This window comes from Chiloscyllium punctatum, chromosome 41 (genome assembly GCF_047496795.1).
Source record: "Chiloscyllium punctatum isolate Juve2018m chromosome 41, sChiPun1.3, whole genome shotgun sequence".
Taxonomy (NCBI): Eukaryota; Metazoa; Chordata; class Chondrichthyes; order Orectolobiformes; family Hemiscylliidae; genus Chiloscyllium; species Chiloscyllium punctatum.
The window spans coordinates 16,715,432-16,735,783 of NC_092779.1; the positions used below are offsets into that span (position 1 = coordinate 16,715,432).

Sequence of the window (20,352 nt, forward strand, 5' to 3'; positions counted from 1 at the left end):
GGTCATTTGGCCCTTCAATCTTGCTCAGCCATTCATTATGATCACAGCTGATCATGCAACTTGATAGCCTTTCCCATTTTGCCCTATATCCTTTGATCCCCTTAGCCCAAATGCTTTATCTTACTCCTCGAAATTACCATTTTTTGGCTTGACTGCTCCCCATTTTTCATGCTAAGCTCCCATCTGCCACGTTTTGGCCCATTTCACCTAACTTATCCATTTGTCAATTTGTTATTTCTTCATTGCAACTGACTTTCTTGCCATTTTTGCATCATCTGCAAATTTGGTTACAGTACTTTCCATCCTTGCATCCAAGTCATTAATATGTAAATAGTTGTCACCCAAGGACTGAACCCTGTGGCACCACACTAGTTAGATTTTGCCAACCAGAAAAAGGCCCACCTATCCTCACCCTCCACTTTCTGTTGGTTAGCTAATCCTCTTTCCAAACTAATAAATTACCCCTAACCCCATGTGATTTTATCTTGCAGATTAACTTTTGTGTGATACCTTATCAAATACCTTGTGGATATAGGATGTCCATTGTCCACCTTGATTGTACATCTTCAAAGAACTGAAGCAAATTAGTCAAAATAATTTAAAACCAGGCTGACTCTGACTTACCAAATGTCCTATTATTACTTAATGGATTGTAACAATTTCTCAACATGTTAAACTCACTGGTATAATAATCTCCTACTTCCTGCCACCTTCCCTTTTTGAATAAGGATGTTATAGTAGCATTCTTCTAATCCACTGGAATCTTTTCCACATCCAGGAAATTTTGAAATATTATAACTAATGGATCCACAATCCCTACTGCTATTTGCTTTAAGATCTAGGATGGAGGCGATCAGGCTCTGAGTCTTGTCTGCCTTCAATCCTAATAGTTTGCTCAGTACTTTTTCCTTTGCGATGATGTTTGTCCTAACGTCTCCCTTTCTATAACCTACATCACCTGTTATTATTGGGATGGTACTAGTGTACGCTACTGTGAAAAGTGAAACAGGATATTTTGTGCCCGTGCTATTTCTGTGTTCTCGTTATTGGAAACATCTTTCTTGTATCTACCTTGTTTGGTCCTGTTAGAATCTTATAGATTTTTTTGAGATTCCCTCTCATTCTTCTGAACTTCAATGAATCTAACTGATTCAACTTTTCCTCATATGTGAGTCCTGCCATCCCAGGAATCAGCAGCTGTCCTCCCTCTATAGTAAGAATATCTTTCCTCAGTTAAGACGACCAAAGCTTCACACAGTGTCCCAGGTGTGGTCTCACTAATAATCTGTAAGTTTGCACCATGAGATCCCTCCACCATATACTCAAATCCACTTGCTAAGAAGGCCAGTAAATCTTCTTCAGCCTCCTGTACCAGTATGCTTACTTTCAGTGGCTGGTGAATGAGGGCAGCTGGGTCTCTATGCACACTCTCCCCCCTCAATTTATTGCCATTCAGATAATAATCTCCCTTCCTAAGTGGATAACCTTTAAATTATCCACATTATACTGTATCTGCCACGCATTTGCCCACTCATTCAACTTGTCCACATCTCACAGATGCATCTTTGCCTCCTCCTCAGAGCTCACCTTCCCACCCAGCTTTGTATAATCTGCAAATTTGGCAATATTAAATTTAGTTCCCTTGTCTAATTCATGAATTTATATTTGGGGTCTTGCACTGATCTCTGCAATATCCATTAGTCACTACCAGTTATTTAGAAAAACATCCATTTATTCCTATTGTTTGGTTCCTGTTTCCCAACCAGTTTTCGATCTATTTCGATACACTATCCCCAATCCAATGTGCTTTAATTTTACATGCTAATCTCTTACGTGAGACTTTGTCAAAAGCTTTCTGAAAGTCCAAATAAGCCACATCCACTGGTTCCCCATCATCAAGTCTGAGTGACATTCTTGAAGAATTCCAGTACACTTATCAAACATGATTTACCTTTTGCAAATCCATGCTGACTCTGACTAATCTTGACACTGTTTACCAAGTGCCCAGCAGTTAAATCTTTTATGATGAATTCTGACATTTTCCCCAATACCAGTATCAGCTATCTGTAATTTCCTTCTGCCTTCCTTTTTTAACTAGAGAAATTGCAATAGTTATCCTGCAATCTGGAGGAAATGTACCAATGTTTATAGTTCTTGGAAGACGAGAGTGTATAAGAAGGGAATGCTGCCTTGAATGTGGATGCAAACATTCAAGCCATCATGGCACAATTGAACCAGTTACTGTGTGCTCTACGTAGTTACCAAGACAGCAAGTTTTGAGCAAGTAAGCATGGAATAGGGCCTCCAGCAACAGGTGATGACAGTGCTGGAGGACAATGATCAAGAGAGCTAAATAGTTTGCAGGACTTCCACTAGCAGGTGTCAATGGGGAAGGGAGGCAACTGGATCAGTCAAGTGGACTCTCACTAGAATAAAGTGTCCTTGTTGATGGAAGGAGCAGCAGATAGATAAAGGTTTCCTCAGCCCAATGTTCTGAAGAAGTGTTGCACCCGAAATGTTGACTTTGCCACCTCCCTGATGCTGTCGAGTGTGGTGCTGGAAAAGCACAGCAGATCAGGCAGCAATAAGGAGCAGAAAATCGACGTTTCAGGCAACAGTCCTTCATCAATAATGAGGCTGGGAACGTCTGGAGAGATAAATGGGAGGGCATAGGGCTGGGGGGAAGGTAGCTGAGAATGCAATAGATGGGTGGAGGTGAGGGTAATGGTGATAGGTCAGAGGGGAAGGTGGAGCGGATAGGTGGAAAGGGAGATGGACAGATGGGACAGGTCATGAGGGTGGTGGTGAGCTGGAAGGTTAGAACTGGAATAAGGTGGCGGGAGGAGAAACAAGAAAACTGGTGAAATCCACATTGATGCCTTGGGATTGGAGAGTCCCGAGGTGGATGGTGAGGTGTTCTTCTTCCAGGTGTTGTGTGCTAAGGGAGTGGCAATGGAGGAGGCCAAGGACCTGCATGTCCTCGCCAGTATGGGAGGAGGAGTTGAAGTGTTCAGCCATGGGGCGATGAGGCGGTGCGGTTGGTTGGTGTGGGTATCCCGGGGATGTTTTCTGAAGTACTCTGCAAGTAGGTGTCCAGTCTCCCCAGTGTAGGGGAGACCGCATCAGGAGCAACGGGTACAGTAAGTTATATGTGTGGAAGTGAGGGTGAAACTTTGAATGTGGACGGCTCCTTTGGGGCTTTGGAGGGAGGTGAAGGGGGAGGTGTGGGCGCAGGTTTTGTAATTCCTGTGGTGGCAGGGGAAGGTGCTGGGAGAGGAGAATGGATTTTTGGGGGGTGTGGACCTGACTAGGTAGCTTGCTGTGTTCTTTCAGCCTCCTGCCTTCTACCTTGGATTTCAGCATCTGCAGTATTTTTTTGTCTCTAACAATGCAACCCACAGGCTTTAATACTTAATAGTTGTGTGTACATCCTTAATTCTCTTCCTATTTGTAATGACCTGATGACAGCAGAATAAAAAATCCCTGCTTCATGATATTTGTTCAAATCATATGTTACATACAAAAGAAAAGCATTTCAAATCAGCATGTTAAGCATATGAAGGATTCTATAGAATAATTTAAACACCAAGGAGCTCTTTAAAACTTTTTTTAGCTGTTATTTCTTGCTCCCAATTTAACCATGTGGTTCAGAATGTATAGATGATTTTCTGTATTAGTACAAAACAAGTTTCTAAATGATCATCTGTTGAATCTCTTTCCAGTTTGATGCAAATTTCTCCCCATAGTTCAATTCATAAAAGCACTGTCATAAATGAGTCTCTAAACATGTAAACTCCTAGTCTTTGCTAGATTTTTAGCTGATTAGTTCAAGTGATAGCCCCTGAGCTAATTATATTATAAATAGCTTGGCTTCCTGTGCCTGAATGTTATCTAGTGGTGCCTACGAGAAAATGTGTAGCTGTGGACTTCGGAGGAGGCAAGGATTAGGCTTTATTTTGTTCTCAAGTTTCTCATCAGCATTCACTCCCAACCATCATTTGGTATGTGATTGATATGCTAAGAGGAGCCACACCTAGTGGTAGCATGTATCATCAGGAATTTTGGAAAAATAAGCACTACTGTGGTTAGGTGGTAGTGCGAGGGAAAAGAAAGGAATATATATAACCAGGAGATTTAGAATCTCCTCCATTTCGGGGAAAAAAAAGGAAAAAATATTCAACAAGAGTTAACACATTTTTATGTGGGATATAATTGAGAAGGTGATGTTTCTAAAAAGAAACTGTGAGAAAGCTAGAGACAGCCTGTCAGTGCAGAACAGTTATCTTGATATTGCATCATGGCACACTGGATTTAAGCTTTCCCACAAGAAAATTAGCATTGCATTTTTGAATGTTTGTGGCTTTACATGGTTTTACATTAGGGTAAAAACAATGACTGCAGATGCTGAAAACCAAATACTGGATTAGTGGTGCTGGAAGAGCACAGCAGTACAGGCAGCATCCAACGAGCAGCGAAATCGACGTTTCGGGCAAAAGCCCTTCATCAGGAATAAAGGCAGTGAGCCGTAATTACACCGGCACCACTCCCCACCTCTTCCTCCGCTACATTGATGACTGAATTGGCGCCACCTCGTGCTCCCACGAGGAGGTTGAGCAATTCATCAACTTCACCAACACATTCCACCCTGACCTTAAATTTACCTGGACTATCTCTGACACCTCGCTCCCCTTCCTGGACCTCTCCATCTCCATTAGTGACGACTAACTTGACACTGACATTTTTTACAAACCCACCAACTCCCATAGCTACCTGGATTACACCTCTTCCCACCCTATCTCTTGCAAAAATGCCATCCCGTATTCCCAATTTCTCCGCCTCCGCCGTATCTGCTCCCAGGAGGACCAGTTCCACCATAGGACACACCAGATGGCCTCCTTCTTTAGAGACCGCAATTTCCCTTCCCACGTGGTTAAAGATGCCCTCCAACGCATCTCGTCCACATCCTGCACCTCCGCCCTCAGACCCCACCCCTCCAACCGTAACAAGGACAGAACGCCCCTGGTGCTCACCTTCCACCCTACAAACCTTCGCATCAACCATATCATCCTCCGACATTTCCGCCACCTCCAAAAAGACCCCACCACCAGGGATATATTTCCCTCCCCACCCCTTTCCGCCTTCCGCAAAGACCGTTCCCTCCGTGACTACCTGGTCAGGTCCACACCCCCCTACGACCCACCCTCCCATTCTGGCACTTTCCCCTGCCACCGCAGGAACTGTAAAACCTGTGCCCACACCTCCTCCCTCACCTCTATCCAAGGCCCTAAAGGAGCCTTCCACATCCATCAAAGTTTCACCTGCACATCCACCAATATCATTTATTGTATCCGTTGCTCCCGATGTGGTCTCCTCTACATTGGGGAGACTGGGCGCCTCCTAGCAGAGCGCTTTAGGGAACATCTCCGAGACACCCGCACCAATCAACCAAACCGCCCCGTGGCCCAACATTTCAACTCCCCCTCCCACTCTGCCAAGGACATGGTAGTCCTGGGCCTCCTTCACCGCTGCTCCCTCACCACCAGACGCCTGGAGGAAGAACGCCTCATCTTCCGCCTCGGAACATTTCAACTCCAGGGCATCAATGTGGACTTCAACAGCTTCCTCATTTCCCCTTCCCCCACCTCATCCTAGTTTCAAACTTTCAACTCAGTTACTGTCTCCTTGACTTGTCCGACCTGCCTATCTTCTTTTCCACCTATCCACTCCATCCTCTCCTCCTTGACCTATCACCTTCATCTCTTCCCCCACTCACCCATTGTACTCTATGCTACTCTCTCCCCACCCCCACCCTCTTCTAGCTTATCTCTCCACGCTTCAGGCTCACTGCCTTTATTCCTGATGAAGGGCTTTTGCCCGAAACGTCGATTTCGCTGCTCGTTGGATGGTTTTACATTAGTCTCATCTTCATAAAGTTTAGAGAATATTTTCATTGTCAAAAGCCTGCCTAGGCTAGTAGGACCAATGGAGGCAAATGGAAAACTTCAATCAATTTACTTTATCAATTGAATGACTCCACAGGAATTTTCATCCTTAAAAAGTTGTTGAACATAACATCTTACGTTGAGAGAAACGGAGGACTGCAGATGCTGGAGATCAGAGTCAAAACGTGTGGTACTGGAATACATAACAGCTCAGGGAGCATCTGGGGAGCAAGTTTCAGGCATAAACCCTTCATCATGAATATGGAGGGAGAAGGGGGGTGCTGAGAGATAAATAGGGTGGGGCTGGGGGAAGGTAGCTGGGTAGGCAATAGCTAGATGCAGTTGGGGTGATGGGGGTGGAGGTTGGAGCGGATAGGTGGGAAGGAAGATGGACAGGTCGGACAGTTCAAGAGGGTGGTCCCGAGCCGGAGGGTTGGATCTGGGATGAGGTGGAGGGAGGGGCGATGCCGTGTGGTTGAGGCTCCTATGGCAGAAGATGAGGCGTTCTTCCTCCAGGCGTCAGGTGGTTTGGATTTGGAGGTGGAGGAGGTCCAAGACTTGCATGACCTTGGTGGAGTGGGAAGGGGAGTTGAAGTGGTTGACTACAGGGCTGTGGGATTGTTTAGTGCCTGTGTCCCAGAGATGTTTCCTGAAACGTTCAGCAAGTTGGCATCCTGCCTCTCCTGTTTAGAGGAGACCACATTGAGAATAACAGCCACAGTAGATAAGGTGTTTGGATCTGCAGGAAGATCTCTGCCAGAATAAGAAGGATCTTGTCTTAGGCATTTAATTATCAAATGATTTTACTGGAATGATGAAAAAAATCAAGTATAGCTAACTACACGTAAACTGTGGGTAGTTTCCCTACCTCAGAGTCGTGAGGTCAAAATTCAAGTCCCACCTATTCCAGTGGTGTGTCATAACATATCTGCTCAGGTTGATTAAAAAAATCTATAAAACCATAATTACAGTAGATTTCATACCATCCAGCTCAATAAATGACAAACAATAAATAAAATTACCGTTTATGCTGATCTTTTGCAGATAATATGTTTAATACATTTTTTTCCTGCAAAAGGTAGCTAGCTTTTTTTAAGGTTTCAATCAACTGCATCTTTTTCTGCTAAACTCAGCTCATTTTAACTTTTTTTTGTATTAATCAGCTTTAGGCCATTAAAAATCTCTGAAAATATTTGATTTAGTTTCTGGATTTAAAGTTTTGGCCGTTGTGTTCAACTGGTTAGTTGAGTAAAAACATGTTTATTTGAATGTAGGTTAGCTCACTGAGCTGGAAGGTTTGGTTTCCATACTAGGTAACGTCATCAGTGAGCCTCCGGATGAAGTACTGATGGTATGGCCCACTTTCTATTTATGTGTTTAGGTTTCCTTGGGTTAGTGATGTCATTTCCTGTGGTGTCATCATTTCCTGTGTTCATGTCATTTTCTGTTCTTTTTCTCGGGGGTGGTAAATGGGATCCAAGTCAATGTGTTTGTTAGAGTTCCAGTTGGAATGCCATGCTTCTAAGAAATCTTGTGCATGTCTCTGTTTGGCTTGTCTTAGGATGGATGTGTTGACCCAGTCGAAACTAGCCACTAGGATATATGAACATCAACTAGCCACAAAAAGACATGACCCACCCTAACTAGGATCCTTAGATACAGATGAGGAAGGACACCACTTTGACTGGGACAATACATCTGTCCTAGGACAAGCCAAACAGAGACACTCACAAGAATTCCTAGAAGCATGGCATTCCAACCGGAACTCTGTCAATAAACACATTGACTTGGATCCCATTTACCATTCCCTGAGAAAAAGAACCGAAAATGATGTCACTACAGGAAATGACATCACCAACCCAAGGAAACCTAAATAGAAAGCAGGCCATACCACCAGTGCTTCATCCGGAGGCTCACTGACAATGTTACCTAGTATGGTGATGAAACATCTGAAAATGTACCTTCCAGCTCAGCGAGCAAACCAACTTCCAAAACCTCAAACTGAGCTACAAATCTTTTCAAAACTTGCTATAATTATTTGAATTTCAGGCAGAAAGCCAGATTATTGTATCCTTTCAATATTTATACCAATTTGGCCAGGATGTGGATTTTAACCACTGTCTTGGGAGTGAATTAAACAAGTCTACCAAACCAAAACAAAATCAAAATAATTAATTCTTCAATTTTACTAGTTTCCGATATGAACCAAACATTCAAAGAATGATTGAACAAAGAATTATTCTTCATGAAGCACATTTATTTTTACGTTGGCTGGCTCAAAATCCATGTTTATCAGAGAATTGTGATACTATGAAAAACTTGAAATATTTTTAAAACTTGCTCTTCAGCAGATAATAAACCACTTAATGGAATGGATTTTGTCATCGGTGGTGAACAAACAATGTATGTCATCTACTTTGATGGCAAATGCCTACAGCTGTTGTGGGTGTCTGAGTGAAGATTTCCTCCAATTCAACGTATCTTTTTCGGTGTGGTGTGCTCTTCAGAAATTGTAGGGTAAGAGAGAATATGACAAGCAACAATAAGGCTCATCAACCAATCAGGTTGAAGACACCTTTTGGAACACAGTCAACACTCAGAAATATGAACTAGAAAATATTAATTAGATTTAGATGTATATAAAGCAAAAATAAAGGTTGGGAATTAGGGAGAGTCAAGAGGCAATCAGAACATTTTGTTTTAAAACCACGAATGCTCATGTTTTACTGAATATGATGTCATATTTTTAACATTACTATTCAATAATCTCTTTGGATGTGAAAAATTAAAGTTCTCACCATTAAAGTTCTTGTTGTACCTGAATGCAGCAGCCATAAAGATGTTTTGTCAGCCATTTTTTTCACAGGAGCTCATGGAAAAAAACATATCTTTACGGTACTTTTAATACTACATCAATCAGCAGGGAAAAGCAGGATATCTGACAGTACATCAGGATTTCTGCATTTAATTCTGCCCATGCAGATAATAATAGATATTGTTACCCATTGCCCCCACTATGATGCTGAGTACTTCCACCCTCACTTTTACCGTTATCATAAAGAGTAAGCTAATTGTGCCTAGATTAGAAGTGGCAACTATCTGAAAAATAGTGGCTGTTTTAAATAGATTATTACTGGAATTAAATAAAAAGGCATTGAAAAGTGCAATGGCTGCTCAAAATAAACTGGTTAATTCTCCAGCTAGGCAGACCTTGTTATTTATCATATTGAAAGGGATCTCCTGTGGCTAATAATTGACATTCAGCTAAAGTCTCTTGCACATATTATAAAGATATTCTCAGCAGATGAATGGGACAAATAAGCAACATATTTTATCTGTATGTTTCAGTTGGATTTAATGCCACAAAGGAGGATATTGAGGCTGAAATTGGCCAAGTATAAATTTCAGGCAGTTTCATAGAGGGCTTCTTCCCATAAGCTCAGACAAAGTATCTCACACAGCTAGAGATGGCGAGTCATAAAGTCATGCAGCACAGAAATAGACCTTTTGGTCCAACGTGTCCATACAGCCAAGTTTCCAAAAATAAACTAGGCCAACTTGTCTGACTTTGGCCCATATCTAAACCTTTCCTATTCATAAACCATTCCTCATATGAACCACTGTGTGAAAAAGTTGCCCCTTGGGTCCTTTTTAAATCTTTCTCACCTTAAAAATATGCCTCCTAGTTTTGAACTCCTCCACCCCAGGGAAAAAGACCTTTGCTCTTCACCTTTTCTACATCCCTCATGATTTTATAAACCTCTAAGATCACCTTTCAATCTCCTAGGCTCCAGTGAAAAATGTCCCAACCTATCCAGCCTGTTCTTTTATCTCAAAGCCTCCAGTAATGGCAACATCCTGGTAAATCTCTTCGGAACTCTCTCCAATTCAAGAATATCCTTCGTCAAATTCTTCGTAAAGCCTTCAAATAGTTGATAATGGTAATCTTTGTTGAACAGCAGGAAAAGCAAAGAACAAGAACAAACAAACAAATCTGCATTTGTTTCTGGGAATAAGCAGGGGCTACATGTCTTTTGAACAACAAATTTATAGTCAATGAATGATCACTTCACCCAATTCGAATCTATTGGAAGTGGGTGTCAATTGAGTCAATCTGGTTTGTTGTGTCCAAAGCTGCCAGGGTCCATCACATCTCCTCTTTGCCTGTTCCAGTTGTGCAGGGCATAACATACAAGAATTATACAGAACTCTCTCTCCTATTAGACTGCGAAGTGGTTTAGACCGATCCAAGCATTGAAATCTCATCTTTAGGATGCCCAATGCCAGCTCCACGATGGACCTAGTTGCTGAATGAGCTGCATTGTATCTATGGAGAGAGTAAGGACTGCAGATGCTGGAGATCAGAGTTGAGAGTACGGTGCTGGAATAGCATAGCAGGTCACGCAGCATCTGAGGAACTGGAGAATCATCGTTTCGGGCACAAGCCTTTCATCAGGCCCTTCCTGATGAAGGGTTCATGCCTGAAACGTCGATTCTCCTGCTCCTCGGAAGCTGCCTGACCTGCTGTGCTATTTGAGGACCATACTCTCAACTCTGCGTTGTATCTATGCTTAGTAAGGGGGTTGTGTAGCCATTAGCCATGGTTGCACGAGGTAGCCCTTATTGCCCAGAAATCCTTCTTCCAAGGCATTCAGCCCTTGAAGCAAAGAAGAAACATGAGCATTCTCAAAGACATGGATATTATGGCAGATTCTAAAATATGGTACCAATGATCACAGGTGACTTGTATGTTGATGGACTAGAACCCTTTTCTATTTATGATATGGTATGCACAAAAAGCAACTTGTATATTGTCTGTTGTAGCCTGCACTTAAGAGATGCCAGCTACATTGGCAAAGCTTACTGACCAGGCTGTAGCACTGACTTCATCATAGGGTAACAACCTTAATACATTTGTGGGTTGAGAATTGGAAGATCCTACACAGGTCCCTGTGGATCCTTATAAAACAACAAATTGGTTAAAATGTAGCTCAGCTGTCATCTTGATGGCTACTAAGATATAATGGTCACCCACTCTTCAGGTCACAAGTCCTGTTGCAGACAATGACAGATTTCTATAACCGTGCCTTAGGACATTTAAGTCTGATGTGTCAAAGTGCCTTGCTTATCTGGAGAAAATGGCATTGTGGATGATAGACTCTGGTCATCCTGTACCTACCTTGTATCTTGAGGGGATCTTGAGCTGCAACTTCTTCATGTGGAGGTTATTCAACAGTCCCTGGAGTTTGTCTACTGGTGCATTTCTTCCTCCTCAATTTCTAGGCACCATTATTTTGCTATGACCACTGTGATGATAACCCCTGCTGTGATTTGATCCATTGATCATGGTTCCAGAGAACCTATATGGAAAATATTAGAAATAGAACAGGTCCTGAGAAATGTGAACAATTAGCATTCATATCTCACACAGTTTTTGGTGCGTCATAGTCATTGATAAAAGTGAATAAGGACGGCCATGAAGTACTTGCATATTGACTTCTGTCGTAGTAGACTATATTCTCTTGTATGCAGCAAAGGCTATGTTTTTTGTATGCAATTGGTTGTGTGTTGCCTGTTAGGAGACTGGGTCAGATGACTCCGGAGGCAGGAGCTAGAGGGGCAGTCCAAGACCAACTGTGGAGCTGAGACTATGCAAAATAAAGTATTCCCTGTTCAAGTTTACCCTCCATCCACCTCAATTTCTATTTATGGTTCCAGTGAACCACAAACAATACCATGTTGTACAAATACAGGAATAGATTGTCAAGTGTGATAACATTACTGAAACCTTGTCCCCCTACTCCTGCACATCACCTAAGAAAAACAGCGATGCATATCAGAGTATGTTGACAAATACTTAAGTTCAAAGAAAGTGGCTTTGCATCTTTGTGCAGCCTATGGTATGTTGAATTCTGTTTCTGAATTGTGACATGCAGGTCACCTGTGATTATGTCTAATTCACAGAGATGTCTACAATTAATTTGTAATGTCCAATAACATGGTCAAGATTGCTTGTGGCTGCAATTTGTATTCAACATAGTTGGTCACTGCACGTGTTTCACCTGCAAGATTCGATGATGACAGATAGTTTAAATCTGCACTCTCTGATTAATGTAACTGCCCCTGGAAAGTTCTCATATTGCTCACAAGTAAAACGTGAATTCTCAGGCAGGAGAAAAAACACTTACACCTCCCATGCTGGCTTTGCTAGCAGCTATTTCTCATCAGTTTTTTTTTTGCAGTGCACATGAAAATGGAAAGCAGAGCAGGTCACACTTTACAGAATGATTCACAGGTTCAGCCTGTCAATCTAGGTGACCTCCCCTGCCCAAACTTTCATCTGCCTTCTTTACTGTTGACCCCGCCAGTTCTGAGCTTCGGAAGGTTTCCACCCTACAGTTACTTTTAAGTCTTCATTTCCCAACATAACCCCCGACCCTACAGCTTAGTCATGTCACCCGTCATGGTGCACTGTCCCTCGTTAAAGCCAAGTTGCTAACAATGGTTGATGACCTACCCCCCCCCCCCCCCCCCCCCACCTAATCTACCTTTCAATGCACTATTGCCTCCCAGCCTTTTATATCGAGTTGCCCCACCTTCACAATTATTGTCCTGCCTCCATCCCAGCACACTGTCTCCAATCCCTATGTTAAATTCTCCAACTTGTCCACCACAGCAGTGGCCCCTGATAACCTAACTTAACTTTCAGTGAACAGATCCCAGGACTAACCATGGCCCAACCCTTGACCAACTTAGAATGACAGCCATAACCGATAAATCACCAGATTCCTGACTGATCTGTGTTCACTTCCTGACTGACTTGCCGCTAATCACCTGACTGTTGAACTTGACCTGCAAGACTGACTATGACCCAATCCCTGGAATATGATTATATAGAATTCCTGACTCTGACCACTCCAAGTGGCCAGCTAACCCTGTCAAATCCCCTGGACTGAGATCGGACACTACCTTTGACTGCCTGAGGCAGGACGCTGACTGATAATAGGGCCCTTTGCTCATCAGTCTCAACCCCTTAGACTTTGAGACATGGCCGTTTGGCTGAAGCATATTTATGTGTTTGCCATGTAAACTGCAGGTGCATGTTATAGGTGTAATGCTGATGTAACATAGTGCCATTCAGCAACATGTCTACTTCCTTAACTGATCACTGATGGCAAACATGACAAGCTGCCCAGCTTTGTGGCTACACTAAAAAGAAGAGCCTTCTGATTAGGGCAGCAAATCACATAACACCATGGCAGAGATGGCAATGAAAGGTGCTTTTGAGCTTCAAAGTGCAGAGGTAAAGTGTTGAATTATATAAGTGAGTTGGAAATGTATTATGATTATGTGGTGAGGCTGGTATATATCTGATTCCAGCCTCCATGGACAGATGGGAGGTGGTGGGGGCAATCGCTGCCTATGCAGTGTGACCAGAGATATTGGAGAATGCCACCAGAGGAGTACGCTGCAAGCTGAAGCCATAATGTGGTCATTCTTTCTCAAAAACATATCATTTTGAAGGCATTTAATACCACATTAACATAGAGAGAAACCCTCAAGTTAAATTATTTAGGAATGTCGATCAACGATTGTGGTAACTAAAGCATCCCATCATTTAATTGTCCTTAATATTTCTTATTCAGCATCTGTGGATAACACAAGTAATTATTGGATGTTTATACAAGGAAAATGGTTTATAAAATTAATCCAGAAATGGTGCTAAATCTGAATTGCTGCGAGACTGACCACAATGTTTGTACAATTTGCACAAATGGGTAGCTTGCTAGACCATTATGGCAAAGTCATTCACATGGTTTGGCACAGACATCATGCAGGCCAGAGCAGACTATGTTAAAAAAAATTCCCATGCCTAAAAGCTATTATCAAATGAGTTTTTTAACATTAGTAACTTTCATGGTCTTTCATTTCCCTGTTTTCATGATCATTTAGTTTATTGTAGTAGCTCATAAGACTGCATGTTTTAAATGTTCAATATTACACTTTGAATTTCATTTTATTATAGATATCGACCCAGTGCAACGTAAGCAGTTGATCTGAGAAGTTGTTGTCGATGTCATGTATCAGCTTGTGCTTGTAAACATATTATATTGAAGCTATTTTAAAAATTGATAGTGTTCTGCTCTTCATTTCAATTTAAAAGACTCAGTTTCAGTTTGTGTCTAATTTTACAGATTGGTTCAGAATTTACCAGCAGTTAAACTGCATTTATCTGGAGTTGCCATGATTGCAACAGAAGCCGAATTTGAGAAAGCAAAGAACAAGTTGAAGACTTTAAAGAACGATCCTGGAAACGAAGTAAAATTGCGAATATATGCATTGTTTAAACAGGTAATACGATTAAGATTGAGAATTAAAGTAATGGTCAGGAGAAGAACCCATTATTCAAGAAAGCTCCTCAGATTCAACTGACATTAGTTAAACAGCTTTCAGATAAACCACCTGTATTATCTTTGTGGTTTGCCTATGTATCCTAAAGAACTGATCTAATTTGTGGATTTACATATTTTAAAGCTTATAAAAGGAAATGAAACTGAAACTAAAGAGTGATTAGGGGAATTGTTCTGCAGATTTCTAAGCAGGATAGTAAAGTTTGAATCAGTAGTGTATAATGGGGATTTCCATTTTGTGTGGTAAGAATTACAGTTTGAATGGATTGTCCATCTGGTACTTTCACTTCAATAACAAATTACCTAAGAGGCTGCTGCATCCATTTCCAATGTTAGGAAGTCAGTAGACAGTCCTTCTCGTACCAATGAAGTCAAAATTTGTTCATTCTTTAGCAAATGCAGCCTTCAGTCTTACTGAGGCAAAATTTCTTCAAGGCCATCAAGGCTGCCAAGAGGCAATACAACCTAAGCTTGAGATCCAGACTAACCACATGGTAACCTATCATTTGTGGCAAGGCCTACACGACATAATGGGCTACAAAGCGAAGTCAAACAGTGTCGTGGGAAACAGTACAACCCCACCCAATGAGCTCAATGCATTCTGTGCTCACTTTGAACAGAAAAGCAGTGAAATGATATCACTGTCCCAAAAGCCTTGTGGGGGATGCACCTGTACCCTCAGTCACCGCTGCAGACATTACATTGGCCTTCTTAAGAGTGAACCCATGTAAGGAGACTTGCCCAATAGAGTCCCTGGCCATGCACCCAGATCCTGTTGGCAGGGGTATTTGCAGATATTATCAACCTCTCCTGACGACTATTTGAAGACCTCACCTGCTTCAAAAAGACCATCATCATCCCAGTGATAAAGAAAAATCATGGAAGGTGCATCAGTGACTCTGACATTCATAATGTGCTTTGTGAGGTTGATCATGGTTCATAGCAACTCTAGCCTCCCAGACTGCCTTGATTCCTTGCAATTCATATACTGGCACAACAGGTCCTCAGCAGATGCTATTTTCCTGGCCCTAAAATCATCCCTGAAACATGTCAACAACAAGGATACTTATGTCAGGCTCCTATCTATTTACTAGGAGAAAGTGAGGACTACAGATGCTGAAGATCAGAGCTGAAAATGTGTTGCTGGAAAAACGCAGCAGATCAGACAGCATCCAAGGAGCAGGAGAATCAACGTTTCGGGCATGAGCCCTTCATTCCTGAGAAAGGACTCATGCCTGAAACGTCGATTCCCCTGCTCCTTGGATGCTGCCTGACCTGCTGCGCTTTTCCAGCAACACATTTTCAGCTCCTATTTATTTACTTCAGCTCTGCTTTCAATGCCATAATTCTAAACATACTCCTCTCCAAACTCCAGGACCTAGCTATCTGCTCCCCACTCTGTAACTGGCTTCTCGACTTAGTCATAGAGATGTACCGCATGGAAACAGACCCTTCAGTCCAACCCGTCCATGCCGACCAGATATCCCAACCCAATCTAGTCCCACCTGCCAGCACCCGGCCCATATCCCTCCAAACCCTTCCTATTCATATATACATCCAAATGCCACTTAAATGTTGCAATTGTACCAGCCTCCACCACATCCTCTGGCAGCTCATTCCATACACTTACCACCCTCTGCGTGAAAATGTTGCCCCTTAGGTCTCTTTTATATCTTTCCCCTCTCACCCTAAACCTATGCCCTCTAGTTCTGGACTCCCTGTCCCAGGGAAAAGACTTTGTCTATTTATCCTATCCATGCCCCTCATAATTTTGTAAACCTCTATAAGGTCACCCCTTAGCCTCCAACACTCCAGGGAAAACGGCCCCAGCCTGTTCAGCCTCTCCCTGTAGCTCAGATCCTCCAACCCTGGCAACATCTTTGTAAATCTTTTCTGAACCCTTTCAAGTTTCACAACATCTTTCTGATAGGAAGGAGACCAGAATTGCACGCAATATTCCAACAGTGGCCTAACCAATGTCCTGTACAGCCGCAACATGACCTCCCAACTCCTGTACTCAAGACTCTGACCAATAAAGGAAAGCATACCAAATGCCGCCTTCACTATCCTATCTACCTGCGATTCCACTTTCAAGGAGCTAAGAACCTGCGCTCCAAGGTCTCTTTGTTCAGCAACACTCTTTAGGACCTTACCATTAAGTGTAAAAGTCCTGCTAAGATTTGCTTTCCCAAAATGCAGCACCTCTCATTTATGTGAATTTAACTCCATCTGCCACTTCTCAGCCCATTGGCCTATCTGGTCCAGATCCTGTTGTAATCTGAGGTAACCCTCTTCGCTGTCCACTACACCTCCAATTTTGGTGTCATCTGCAAATGTACTAACTGTACCTCTTATGCTCGCATCCAAATCATTTATGTAAATGACAAAAAGTAGAGGGCTCAGCACTGATCCTTCGCAGTCAATAAGGATAGACGACAACACCTCCTCCAAAATAACCCTTAACATTGATGCCCCACAAGGCTGCGTACTCAGCCCCCTATTATACTATTTATATACAAATGACTGCGGGGCCAAATTCTGCACCAACTCCATTTACAAGTTTGCAGACAACACCACCGCCGTTGGCCAGATCTCAGACAATGACGTGATAGAGTACAGGAAGGTGATTGAATGCTTCACAGCATGGTATAAAGACAACAATCTCTTCATCAATGTCAGCAAAATGAAGGAGCTGGTCCTTGACTTCAGGAAGTGAAGTGGAGGGTATGCCCTTGACTGCATCAATAGTCCTGAGGTGGAGATGGTCAAGAGTATCAAATTCCTGGGACCGATAATCACCAACAATCTGTTCTAGTACATCCTACGTTGACACTGTGGTCGAGAAAGCACAGCAATGTCTCTACTTCCTGAGGAGACTAAGAAAATTTGGTATGTCCATGAAGACTATTACAAATATTTACAGATGCACCATAGAAAGCATCGAATCTGGATGCATCACAGCGTGGTATGGCAACAACTGCTCTTCCCAAGACTGCCAGAAACTACAGAGAGTCGTGAACACAGCCCAGTCCATCACAGAAACCAGCCTCCCATCTACTGACTTCATCTATACTTACCACTGCACTGGGAAAGCACCAACATAATGAAAGACTCCTCCCACCTTGGTTATACTCTCTTCCACCTTCTCCTGTTGGGCAAACGATATAAAGTTTGAATGCACGAGAACAGATTCAAGAACAGTTTCTTCCCCACTGTTATCAGACTTTTGAATGGGCCTCTTAATTGCTAATGCTGATCTCTCTCTGCTCCTTCTTTGCAGCTATAACACTGTATCCTGCATTTTGTTTTGTTACTTGATATTTGTATAGTGCGATCAGCCTGTAAAGCGTGCAAAACAATTTTCACTGTACCTCAGTAAATGTGACAGTAATAAATCAAATCAATTTTGTCTATTCTTGCTGTAGTATATTTTCAAAATGTTGGTACCATACTCAAGTGGCACATATAGAACTTGACATTTTAGATTTTTACTTTCTGCTTTCCAAAAAGATTTATTTTTATCATTTCTTTATTTGACATAATTTCCCCCAATATTCTCCCAAATTATTTTATGTTGTTTAAGTTATTGTCTGAGTTGGTATTTAGAAAAGGACATACTATAAGATTGGTCTTATGGTGCAACAAAGACTGCGCTGGTTCAAAGAGGTTGCCCACCACCATCTTGCCACCATCCAGGTGTCGCAAGCAGTTAAGAAGGCAAATGGTCTTCATTGCAAGAGAGATTTGGTACAAAACCAAGGAGGTCTTACTGCAGCTGTATCGTGTGTTGGTGAGACCACATCTTGAATATTGTGTGCAGTTTATATCTTCTTATTGATGAAAAAATATACTTGCCATAGAGATATTATTATCTAATAGTCTGAATGAATGCCTGAGACCTAATGAAACGAGGGAACAGGTGATGGATATGTTAATGAAGAATTAATTTTTTGAGTATATGTGGGGAGCTAATAATCAGTGTGGGTGAGTTTCATGTAATGTGGCTAACTGAAACAAAGCTTTCACTTAAAAGCCAGGACTTGAATTCTGTTAAAATACATTTATCTGTTGGAGTATAACAACTGGGTGTGTAGTGATGGTTCGCCAGACTGATTCCTGGAATAGCAGGTTTTCTTGTATGAGGAGAGAGATTAGGTCAACTGGGCCTGTATTCGTTAGAATTGAAAAGAATGAGTGAGGATCTTACTGAAATGCATAAAATTCTGACAGGGCCGGGCAGACTGCATGCAGGTATGATATTTTCCATGGCTGAGGTCCAGAAGAAGGTGTCACAGTCTTGGGAGATGCAGTAGGCCGTTTCAGACTGAGATTAGGAGAAATGAAGTTGATGAACCTGTGGAATTCTCTACCACAGAAGGCTTTGCAGGTCAACTCTAAGAAACAAATAGATTGCTACGGAATAAAGATATTAAGGCATATACCGAGAGAGAGAGCAGAAACATAGTGTTGAGACAGAGAATCACCTCTGTTCAGGTGGAGTATAAGGGTTTGATGGGCCAAAAGACCTAATCTTGCTGTGATTTTCTGTTTCTGTGCTTCTCCAGATCTATTAGAGATGGGCAATAAATGTTGGCCAAACCAGCAACACCCTTATATGGGGATCTTTGTTTTTTAAAAAACTTCCCTGCAAATTATCCAGCTATCTAACTACTGCTACCTATTGAAGTAGTTCTTGACTCACTGTTTTCAAGGCAATTTCAGATTCTCAGTAAATGTTACCTTGTCAATGACAACCACATTGAAGAATGAACAAAAGTAATTATTTTTTATACGTATGGTTGTTTCAGCTACTTGATAAGGTGATTTGATAGCCACAAGAAAAAATGCAAGTCTTAAACTTAGGGCAGCATGGTGCCTCAGTGGTTAGCACTGCTGCCCCGGGTTTGATTCCAGCATCGGGCGACTGTCTGTGCGGAGTTTGCATGTTCTCCCCGTGTCTGCATGGGTTTCGTCCGGGTCCTCTGGTTTCCTCCCACAATTGAAAGATGTACAGGTTAGGTGAGTTGGCCATGTTAAATTGTCCATAGTGTTCAGGGATGTGTAGTTTAGGTGCATTGGTCAGGGGCAAATAATGGGTCTGGGTGGGTTACTCTTCGGAGAAACTGTACTGGACTTGTTGGGCCAAAGGGCCTGTTTCCACACTGTAGACATTCTGATTCTAATATGTAAGGCAATGGACAGCAATGGAATTTAGTGGTGGAAGACACCAAAAACCCACGAAGGATTGAGTGAAAATATGTAATTAATTTCCAATTTTAATCAATGTAGATAGCAAGATAGTGGTGATTTTCTCATTTTATTTTTTTTCATATATTTTAGAAAATCAATATTTTATAGAAAGCAAAACATTAGAGAGATTTGCTAGAAATAACAATAAATGCCTAAGCATTTAAAAGAGACCATTAGCTTGAAAACTTCCAATCAAAGATCTTAACTGTCCTTGCAGTTGTGTTAACAAGCTACCCATTGCTTGCAGACAGGTAACTGTTTTGCACCTGATCCAGCATCCAGGAAAATAATTTCTGTTAAACCACTGGTGGGAAATCAGTACTCTAAGCTGGTAATAGGAATTTCCAAGCCTCCTTATCGATATCAAAATACTGTCCTGCATTTAAAAAATGGCTGATGCTATTTCTTTCATTGAAGTTTGTGAAGTGTTCTTGCTATGCATTTCCCACATTGTAACAGTAACTACATGACAAAGCAGTTGTCAATTGTCTATGAAAAAGGATGGCTAAAAGGCTGAAGATAACTTTACAATTAAAGGGCTATCTTCAATTTTCAAATTAAAGGCATCTTCTGTACACCTCTCAGATCCTTACTGGAGGGCAAGTGAGGTTGGTTGTTTTTCCCTCTTGGGGACGTCATAGTCAAGATGAACTGACGTATATAAATTTTCATATGATTATTTTCTCTTTTTGCTGAATACATTCCTCATCAAAAACGCTTCAAGTTTACATCAGTAATATATAGAATAT

General features: G+C 41.9%; 1 protein-coding gene across 1 annotated transcript in view; it reads left to right on the forward strand.

The window, feature by feature from the left end:
• The window catches only part of eci2 (enoyl-CoA delta isomerase 2), a 184,180-nt gene that overhangs the window by 99,197 nt on the left and 64,631 nt on the right, over window positions 1-20,352 (forward strand). Inside the window, exon 2 of the mRNA XM_072560449.1 lies at window positions 14,138-14,294. Within this exon, the coding sequence (XP_072416550.1) occupies window positions 14,138-14,294 (157 nt within the window). The remainder of the gene's footprint in view (window positions 1-14,137; window positions 14,295-20,352) is intronic.